The 11,623-nt window shown below is 32.4% G+C and overlaps 1 protein-coding gene across 1 annotated transcript; it reads left to right on the forward strand.

The window, feature by feature from the left end:
* The first annotated feature begins 3,308 nt into the window (after nt 1-3,308).
* On the forward strand, nt 3,309-11,249 carry LOC139505570 (focadhesin-like). Its single transcript, XM_071295083.1, has 6 exons — nt 3,309-3,504; nt 4,327-4,526; nt 5,303-5,477; nt 6,313-6,526; nt 9,946-10,015; nt 11,131-11,249. Exons 2-4 carry the CDS (start codon nt 4,336-4,338, stop codon nt 6,394-6,396), a joined length of 450 nt encoding a protein of 149 aa, XP_071151184.1. The 5' UTR covers nt 3,309-3,504; nt 4,327-4,335; the 3' UTR covers nt 6,397-6,526; nt 9,946-10,015; nt 11,131-11,249.
* Nucleotides 11,250-11,623: the final 374 nt, after the last annotated feature.

The raw sequence follows: 11,623 nt of genomic DNA on the forward strand, positions 1-11,623 counted from the left end.
GAGAGGTCATTGTGTAGTAATCAGCCAGGAACCAGTTTACAAACTAACTGGTTTCTGCTTGTATTCCACTACACTCGAACAAAGTGTTGTAGTTTGACGGGAACCAGTTTAGAATTTGTAAACTACAAAACGTAATCGGTTATTGTTCATTCCGTTTTGGTGTTTCATACTGACTTTTATGGTTTGAATAAGCTTAAGACCCTTCAAACATTAATGTGATAGGTATATTAAAGACTGTTTTACAAAAGGATGGAACTGTTTTGCTTTCAAAGTCGTACTATAGTGATATCTGTTATGTACGGATTTCCACTCTCACCGGTTAATTTCTTCTTTTGCACGTGCTTTTGAAACTTCCTGTTTAAACATCGCAAGTTTTAAAATTGTTTTTTGAGTGAATTTTACTTATTTTAACAATCATGAAGCGTTCCAAAATCATTTTCAAGCAGTTTCTTCTTCTCTTTGATGATGGAAAATAGGTTTTTCTCAAGAAAATACCGCAAACGATCGCAGAGGAATTGAAACGCAGAGGAATTGAAACGTACAAGTCAAGTCGGCACCTGGTTAAATTGGCATCTAGTCAAATCGGCACCTATTTGACGTCAATTCCGCATCCAATAATATTTGTTATAATATTTTCTATTCAATTAATTAATAACTGTTACCAAGTACATAGTGAATATGTTGTTGTGTATTTAGGTAAACAACGAAACCAAAGTGAAATTATGTTGTTGTGTATAAAGGTAAACAACGAAGCCCTTAACCAAGCTGTTGTTTTAACAATTAGACAATTATTAAAATAAAATGGAAAACTATGAGTCCCTTTCAATAAATCAAACTTTCATGCCAAATAATAAGCAAATTTAAGGTGGTTTTTTTTCAGTAAAGTTTAAAAAGCATAATCCTGTAAAATGCTCAACTGGTTTAAATAATGCATAAAAATATCCAATATCTCATGTATTGGTCCAAATATTTATGACGTCTGGCAAGGCTATTTTATTTTTTTTCTGTGATGTCTTCCTACGAAGTTCGTAGGAAGGCGTCCCAGAAAAAAATTAACATAGCCTTGCGGTCATAGAAAGGTGTCCCAGAATAAAATTTAAAAAGCTTGCCAGACGTAATAATTATTTTGACTACTCATATATATATCATTAAAAATTACACCAAAAAAGTCATTAAGTTGAGAAAAATAAATATATACAAAATGTACATGAACACCCAAAAATGTGAAAGTTAGTATTTAACTCTTTTTGCTTAAATACTGAAAAAAATTCTGGCAACCCCTTACTTATTTTTACTCTTTTTGCTTAAAATACTGTTAAAATTTATATTTAACATGGGTGACGAATTGACTATATCAGGTGCTGATTTGTCCAGGTGCCAATTTAACCAGGTGCCGGTTTGACTAGAATTCTTTGACAAATGTTTGAAATTACCTGAGTTTCATTAGACCTTTGATAACAGTAACAAAAAGATTATTTACTTAATATTTTGTGGGAGAAGGGGATTCAGACTATGTGGTATCAGGTCTGTTCGCGCCCAATACACTTTCGCACCCTACAGGTTCGTACCTCGCACGTTCGCACCCAAGGTCCGTTTGCACTCTACTCATTCGTGCCCAATTTTAATTCAAATTCAAGTTGAATAATTGGAAAATCATGATTGTTGTTTTAAATTGCTTTGGTGTAAATACTGAAATACTGAAGGAAAAACACAAAAGATAATTGTTTTAACAGCTTGGTCCCTTTGATCTGAAACAACGAAACAATAAAATATAGGAACCAAAATATAGCAATCCACTATTATAACCAAAACATGATAAAATCTATTCAACACACAGAAAAAAACATAGTCAGAATCTCACTTCATTTTGAAAGAAGTCAATGAAACAAAGTTATAGCAATACACTAACCAAAACATGATTAAGAGTTATTCAACACAAAATAAAACGTTGACAAAATACCACTTTATTTAGAAAGGATTATTATAATTTTTAACAATACGCTTTCTAAAACATGATTAAGATTTATTCAACACAAAAAACAATGCTGTCTCACTTTATTTGAGACAATGACAACAATTATACTTATAAGAAAACACTTGCTTACAGAGTTATTAAACACAAAACCAATTAGATTGGGTGCGAACATGTAGGGTGTGAAAGTGAAAGGGGCGAACATGAGTGGGCGCGAACAGACCTGGATTCAGACTATGTACCAGTGAGAAATATACAAGCCTTTCTACGGTATTTATTTGTACAATTCAGGTAGTCTTGACCTATTCATTTGTCTTAAAAAACAGCCAGTTGTCACCTTCACTTCACACACACACACATATACGAATACCAATTATATGCTTACGAGACATGTTGCATTGTTAAACTAATTACGGTATGTGAAAATCAAGACTTGCATAAAAACTATCCCAATATTAGAGACAGTGGCGTCATTTTTCTTCAGAGCTTTCAGCTCTTTGATTAACTCTGATCTACAGATTTTCATAAATTGAGTCTGAAAATGACTGAAATATATATATATATATATATATATTATATATATATCTACAATGAATGCACTGTATAAAATGCATATATGAGAACAACTGCTTATAAACTGTTACATGACATGGTATCTCAGTTTAACTATAGATAATAAAAAAAAAAGGAACTCTAAATGCTTACTTTGTCAATTTTTAAGATTTTTAACTTCATTTCAACAAGTTTAAAGTACATTTTCTTAAACAGAGCTTAGCATTGTTTGTATAGAAGTAAATTTGATTCTTTGGAATTTTATTCAAATACTCTGTTAAAGATTACTAACCACAATCAGTGTCTTTAATAAATTATTAAATAAAAGTTGTCACCAAACAGTCTAATTATCATGGTATTCGAAATAACTTGTTTCAATGCTATCACAACAAATATGTCATAACAACATGCCACAGAGTTTTGTTTCTTCATGTTCTAGATAAATATACAAAAAGCTAATTTTAGACAATGTACCCTTATAAGCCTGAAATTGTCTAGTCACATACAGTTAATGGCATTTTTCTCACACTGACATTCTGCCTCTATTAAGCCCAATGTGTGGTTGCGGGTCATATATTTGGTCAGCATGGGCTAGAATGTTGATAAATTACACACATGCAGAAAAAATATGACACAAGGATGATTTGTTCATTGAAGATTCACTGTCAGATTTATACACTTTATTTTTTTAAATGAAAATCACAAAAAAGATTGATATCATATTTTGTTTTTTTAGATTAACTGTAAACAAACATTATACAAGGCCTTACCAGTTTTGATCAAATCAGTGGGCTCCATCTGTTATCAAGACATTTTTAGAAAGAGGAGGAGTTGACATTTTATTGTCTGCTAATCTGCAGGACAAACAGGAAGTGCTGAAGGGTTTACACAAATCATTACAAGTTCCAGACCCTCCAGATTCAATCACAAGTGTATTATATCAGTGTCTTGATTGTCTGTACAAACTTGATATAAAGGAGGTATGTAAAGTACTGTTCAATTTTGCAATCTAGTTAAAGCCTTTCATGAACTCATGAATATTATTCATTTATAAAGTTTCATAGATAAAAAGATACATTTGTATTTAAAACCCTGCTATCAAGAGAGGGGATACAGTGGTTTATGTTAGTCTGCCAGTCTGTCAGTCAGTCAATCATTCAGTTACTGTCTCTCTGTCCGTCTGTCTATCCCAGTCTGTCTGTCTCAGACTCGTACAACAAATCAGAGCTTCCTTAAGGGTAAAAAAAAGCATGCTATACTGTGTGATGTTTTTCAGATTCATATCTCATCTTTTATAAATTAATGTTTTCCAAATATTCATGTATTCCTACACAAAATTTCCATGTGTGAAATTATGGTCAAACTTTGTCCTTTGAGAGTACAAATCAAGGCTTTTGGCAATTTGAAATCAACCTTCATTTGTGTGTATCTGAAGATTGACCAATCAGATAATTAGATTATGTTTATCTCTTTAGATATTAGAGTTAAAGCAGGGACAAATCATGGGGTTTTACCATTTAATTTATAATACTAAAAATTTCAGATTCAATATATTTTTTGTTGACTCACTAAAATTTAATTTAATATCAATTTTGCAAATCTCCTGATCATATATGACCTTGGTCTAAATATCTTTCTGGTATCTTTTACCATTTTGTTTGGAGTTAAAAAAGATTGTGAAGTCTCATAGAGTCTGATGTAAAACCTGCAGAATCTCAACTACTACAAATTTAAGGTGCCAGGATGTTCAAAAACATGTAAAGATTATATATGATGCCACAATTTCTTTTTTTCAATTTCAGCCATCTTTGATGTGTATATTTGGTGAATGTTTTACTGAAGTTCCAGATCAAATATTTGACAAGATTACAAGTGATGATTTAACGACAGAAGATTCTTGTTACAAGGGAATGTTCATCAGATGTTATCTTGTGTCTAAAGGGAAACAACCCATGGCAACTTTGAATTCTTGTATTGATCAAGCAATCAACAGTACTAGTTTGTAAGTAATGGTGTTTAATGTGGTAACAAACACCTGGACTAAAATTAGTTTGGTTGGTTTAACTTTCGTAAAATTTGGCAAAATATTTGCTTTGACCCTTTGACAAAAATACAATGTTTCAATAAACTTGAACCACACACTTCATTGGAAAATTTCATTTGATAGATAGCAGTTTGTACTATTATTTGTCTGTTTGTCTTTTTTTTTTAGCCATGGCGTTGCCAGTTTATTTTTAATCTATGAGTTTGACTGTCCCTCTGGTATCTGTTGCCCCTCTTTAACTTTAAAAAACACTGTTTTTCATCATTGAGAAGCTTAATATTTCCTTTACTATAGAATGTGATTAAAAGTTCCAGCTAATTTTTACAGAGTTATCTCCCTGTAGTGTTATGTACCACCTTAAATACAGTAAGAATCATCTTTAAAATATAATTCCAAATAATTCAAATAAGCATGAAAGGATGTTATAGATATGTGTATTGTTAACAGAACTTTTTTTTATCTTACTACATGTATTATTTCAAATTCATGAAACTAATAATGTCTACTAAATGATTTCAACGATGTACTGATGTGATTGATTAACGTAGTTGCAGCTATGAATAAAATTTACCTCTTTTTTTTTTGTCTCCTGTGTCCATATTTCACCCTTCCTGTATTTTCAACAAATGATAAAAAGGAAAAATTAAATGTCAAAAATAAAGTAGTAAAGACAGATTATTTGATCTACGAATAAAATAGATATTTATTTTAATATTTAATTAAATAAATTTCAGAGACACTGCTGATGTGACAAGGTTATTACAGTGTACGTTATACCAGGTATTGCATTGTCAGTCTGACTATACAGGAACAATTCAGTGTGTCCAGTGGTTCCTAGAGCTGTTAGGACATACACGTAATATATCTAATGGTGTGATGGAAATTTCTAAAGATGTTCAAATGGCACAGGTAACTATACTATTAATCTCAAAGATTCTAGTTCATTTTAATAAAATTACATAAGACTTATTAGTGTTCCAAATATCTAAAATTGAGAATGGAAATGGGGAATGTGTCAAAGGGACAACAGCCTGATCAAAGAGCAAAAAACAGCTGAAGGTCACTATATCTGATTTTTTTTAAATGCTGTTGTTTTATAATGGTTGTACATTTTTCTCCCATTTGCTAATTGATAATATCTCAATTCCAGATGGTTTTATAAAAAAAGAAGCAATTCAATGTTCAAAATGGTCTTTCTACATAATAAGATAGTTTTTTAAAGATAATGAGGGAAAATAAAATTGAGAATGAAAATTGGGAATGTGCCAAAGAGACAACAACCCGACCATAGAGCAGACAACAGCAGAAGGTCACCAACAGGTTTTCAATGCAACGAGAAATTCTTGCACCCCGAGGCGTCCTTCAGCTGGCCCCTTAACAAATATATACCAGTTCAGTGATAATGAACACCATACTAAACTCCAAATTGTACACAAGAAACTAAAAGTTAAAATGATACAAGACTAACAAAGGCGAGAGGCTCCTGACTTGGGACAGGCGCAAAATGCAGCAGGGTTAAACATGTTTATGAGATCTCAACCTCCCCCTATACCTCTAGCCAGTGCAGAAAAGTAAACGCTGTTGGATACTTGAAGCAAAGACGAAATATTTTTCACCAATTTTGATTTTTATGAGACCTACACTGATTGGAAACCCTTTCTGAATTTACAATGCTTACATAAGAATTGAAAAAGTTTATGATAGATAATACACAATTTATACACTACAATGTATCTTCTTTCAGGTTTTAGATTTCTGTTGTAATATTGTGTCAAGTGCTCTGTGTTTATGGACATCAACTATAGCTGTCCCCATTTCTGATGATTAACAACAATTACTTCTCCCCAGATGTGGAACAAGAATTCAACAAAGGATCCCTGCTACATCCGGGATTGTCCTGTCTGCCATCATGTATAGAAAATGTTCAAAATAATCCTTGGGATCAGCTTTCTCCAAATGTAGGTTATCAACATCTAGCATTTATGCTTAATATCTAGCAAAAATCTTGCTCAACATCTGGCAATAACTGTACTCAACATCTAGCAAAAGCTGTACTCAACATCTAGCAAAAGCTGTACTCAACATCTAGCAAAAATCATGCTCAACATCTAGCAATAACTGTACTCAACATCTAGCAATAACTGTACTCAACATCTAGCAAAAAAATGTACTCAAAATATTTATATGTCCCACCTACGATAGTAGTGGGCATTATGTTTTCTGGTCTGTTTGTCTGTCTGTCCTGCTTCAGGTTAAAGTTTTTGGTCAAGGTAGTTTTTGATGAAGTTGAAGTGCAATCAACTTGAAACTTAGAACACATGTTCCCTAAGGTTGGATCTTCTAATTTTAATGCCAAATAAATTTTAAACCCAGTTTCACGGTCCATTGAACAATGAAATGGATAGTGGGAGTGGGGTATCCGTGTACCTAGGCCACATTCTTGTTTAAGGGACTGTTTTGAACATGCAGGAAGACTGTAAGCTTTTGCTGTGTATTGAAGGTTTAATTATTTTAACTTTGAGATGAAGAACAGCAATAAACACTGATGTTCCTCTGCTTTTGGTTCAGTCAGTCAAGTATTTATAACATAAGTTTATAACTCTTCCTTTCCATCACATTTAGTTTATATTGTTAGAGTTTTGAATTACTTATTCTCATTTATTATTATTTATAGATATTTTATTTCATGAAATACGCCCCTTGATATAAAAAAAAAGAACATGTGGTATGATTGCTAATGAGACAACTCTCCACAAGAGACCAAAATGACACAGAAATTAACAACTATAGGTCACCATATGGCCTTCAACAATGAGCAAAGCCCATACCACATAGTCAGCTATAAAAAGCCCCGAAATGACAATGTAAAACAATTCAAATGAGAAATCTAACTGTCTTATTTATTTACAAAAAATGAACAAAAACAAATATGTAACACATAAACAAACGCCAACCACTGAATAACAGGCTTCTGACTTGGGACAGGCACATACATACAAAATGTGGCGGGGTTAAACATGTCAGTTGATGACCAGTTTTAGCTCACTTGGCCCTTCCTTCGCCACTGCTTTTCTCATCACTTTGCGTCCATCGTATGCAGTCGTCATTAACTTTTACAAAAATTTTCTCCTCTGAAACTACTTGGCCAAATTAAACCAAACTTGGCCACAATCATCATTGGGATATCTAGTTTTAAAATGTTTACGGTGCCCCAGCCAACTAATCAAGATGGCAGCTATGGCTAAAAATAGAACATAGGGGTAAAATGTAGATTTTGGCTTATATCTCTGAAACCAAAGCATTTAGAGCAAATCTGACATGGGGTTAAATTGTTTATCAGGTCAGATCACAATCAAGATGGCCACCATAGCTAAAAATAGAACATAGGGTAAAAATGTAGATTTTGGCTTATAACTCTAAAACCAAAGCATTTATAGCAAATCTGACATGGGTAAAATTGTTAAACTGGTCAAGATCTATCTGCTCTGATATTTTCAGATGAATTGGACAATCCTTTGTTAGGTTGCTGCCCAAGAATTGGTAATTTTAAGGAAATTTTGTTGTTTTTTGTCATTATCTTGAATATTATTAAAGATAGAGATAAACTGTAAACAGCAATAATGTACAGCAAAGTAAGAGCTACAAATAGGTCAGTTGACCCCTTAAGGAGTTATTGCCCTTTATAGTAAATTTTTAACAGTTTTTTGTAAATTTTTGTAATCTTACAAAAATCTTGTCCTCTGAAACTACTTAAACAAATTTAACCAAACTTGTCCACAGTCATCATTGGGGTATCTAGTTTAAAAAATGTATCCGATGACCCTGCCTGCGAAACAAGATTGCGACATGGCTAAACATAGTACATAGGGTAAAATGCAGTTTTTGGCTCATATCTCTGAAACCACAGCATTTAGAGTAAATCTGCTAGAAAATAATTGTTCATAAAGTCTAGATCTATCTGCCCAGAATTTTTCAGACAAATCGATCAACTTGTTGTTGGGTTGCTGCCTTGAATTGGTAATTTTAAGAAAATTTTGCAGCTTTTGGTTATTATCTTGAATATTATTATAGATAGAGATAAACTGTAATCAGCAATAATGTACAGCAAAGTTAGAGCTACCAATAAGATAACATGACCAACATGGTCAATTGACCCCTTTAGGAGTTATTGCCCTTTAGTCAATTTCAACAATTATTTGTAAATTTTTGTAATCTTTTACAAAAATCTTATTCTCTGAAACTACTAAGACAAATTTAACCAAACTTGTCCACAAATCATCATTAGGGTATCTAGTTTTAAAAATGTATCTGATGACCCGGCCCGTGTACCTAGATGGGCGACATTTTAAAATTAGTACATAGGGTAAAATGCAGTTTTTGGCTCATATCTCTGAAACCAAAGCATTAAGAGCAAATCTACTATGGATACAATTGTTCATTACCTCAAGATCTATCTGCCATAAAACTTTCAGACCAATCAGGCAACTTGTAGTTGGGTTGCTGCCCCTGAAATGGTAATTTTAAGATAATTTTGCCGTATTTGGTTATTATCTTGAATATTATTATAGATAGAGATAAACTGTAACCAGAAATAATGTACAGCAAGTAAGATCTATAAATAAGTCAACATGACCAAAGTGGTCATCTGACCCTTTAAGGAGTTATTGCCCTTTATAGTAAATTTTTAACAAATTTCATAAATTGTGTAAATTTTTGTAAATTTTTACAAAATATTTTCCACTGTCACATCTTGGCCAAGTTCATTATAGATAGAGATAATTGAAAGCAGCAAAATTTTTCAGTAGATCTACAAACACATCACCAACACCAAAGCACAATTTTGTCATGAATCCATCTGTGTAATCTGTTTAATATGCACATAGACCAAGATGAGCAACACAGGCTCTTTAGAGCCTCTAGTTTGTTATTATCTTGAATATTATTATAGATAGAGATAAACTGTAAACAGCAATAATGTACAGCAAAGTAAGATCTACAAATAAGTCAAATGTCCAAAATGGTCAGTTGACACCTTCAGGAGTTATTACCCTTTATAATCAATTTTACTAATTTTTCTTAAATTTTTGTAATCTTTTACAAAAATCTTCTCCTCTGAAACTACTTAAACAAATTTAACCAAACTAAGCCACAATCATCATTGGGGTATCTAGTTTAAAAAATGTGTGCGGTGGCCCAGCCAACCAACCAAGATGGCCGCCATGATTAAAAATAGAACATCAACCATCACAAATCACAATTTTGTCATGAATTCATGTGTCCTTTGTTTAATATGCACATAGATCAAGGTGAGCTACACAGGCTCTTAAGAGCCTCTAGTTATATTGTATTAATCAAACACAAGTTTTGCTTCATGCAGGTGATTGACTGGATAGGTATAATTGCATCCTCCTCAGTTATTCCTGACAAAACGAGGAATATGGTCAAAGGTAGGTAACTTGTTTATATTTTGCTCAAGGAGCAGAAAGAAGGGTCTGGATGGTAGAGCCTTTCATTTCTTTAATCTTCAATTTTCATCTTTCTCTATTCTTTATTTATTTTGACCATTATTCTTTATTCTTTATTTACTTTGATGTTATTTTGTATTCTGTATTGTTGTCATTATGTCTCGTCAGGGGACCTTAATTGGAAAATAAAGAACTTTGAACTTTGAACTTATTCTTAAATTTTAAAATCTATTTTGTTCTAGTCTTTCTTCATTTTTTCCTTATTTTGTTTGCCCTTTATTTTTGCTCATTATTCTCTATTCTGTAAACCCCATCAAGACCCCCAGAAAGGGGACAAGCAGGTAAAAAGAATGGTTGCTAATATAAACATTTGATGGAAAAAAAAACATTTTCTCACAAATTTTCTTAATTCACACATAAATTTGAATTCTTATATAAAAGGTTTACAAAATATTTTTTTATACCCCTGCTTTGAAAAAAAGGGGGGTATACTGTCTTCCGTCAGTCCGTCAGTCCATCAGTCCGCCAGTCCGTCCGTCTCATGAATATTTTCGTCACATTTTTCTCAGGAACTACACTACCAGGATTTCTGAAATTTGGTTTCAGGCTTGATATAAGTCAGCTATACTGTGTGATGCGTTTTCAGATTCATCACTCGACAACTTCCTGTTTACCGAACACTTGTATCATTTTTACACCTGATAGCCAAGTTGAAAATTTTTCATCACATTTTTCTCAGGAACTGCACTACCAGGATTTCTGATATTTGGTTTCAGACTTGATATAAGTCAGCTATACCGTGTGATGCGTTTTCAGATTCATCACTCTGCAACTTCCTGTTTACCGAACACTTACATATTTTTACACTATTAACATTATCCACTTGCGGCGGGGGTATCATCAGTGAGCAGTAGCTCACAGTTACACTTGTTTTATTTAAATGTAAAAAAAAAAAATCAGATCTAGATTTATTGAGTTTCAACAAATATTTCTCACTATTGCTTATTGTATATTTTTTTCTCTCTTAAATCAAAGTATCAAGTTAAATAAATGTATTTCTATGATTTTTTATTTCAAAAGATTAATTTTCTTTACAGCCAGTGGTATGATGCAAAGACACATCAAAGATTTTCACAAAGCTGCAGTGTGGACAAAGTTTGTACATGACAATATATAAAACAAATTATGAAATTAGATAAATAAAATTATGCTTATATGTCTCTTGTTATGTGTTTTAGTTTCAATAGTTTTGGTTTTTTCTATTAAGAGTTTGTCTTTTTAGTTTCAATAGTTTGGGTTTTTCTATTAAGAGTGTGTCTTTGTTAGAATCAGGCAATTTAGAAAAATTTGGGTAAAAAACCACTGACCTAACCATCATATTTTGAAGTTACCCTACTCTTGAGTTAGAAATAGCATGTCTTTCGTTTCTATGTGTATTACTGAAACAGGAAAAGGAAACAAAGGTTAATCACATGTACCATTATACATTTTGATAAATTGATTGTTGGTGGCTTTACGTCCAGTGGCAAATATATCATGCATGTACAGGACGATTTATATTTTGAACATGAATAAATGTAAACTTGAGTA

This window comes from Mytilus edulis, unplaced genomic scaffold, assembly GCF_963676685.1.
Source record: "Mytilus edulis unplaced genomic scaffold, xbMytEdul2.2 SCAFFOLD_1239, whole genome shotgun sequence".
Taxonomy (NCBI): Eukaryota; Metazoa; Mollusca; class Bivalvia; order Mytilida; family Mytilidae; genus Mytilus; species Mytilus edulis.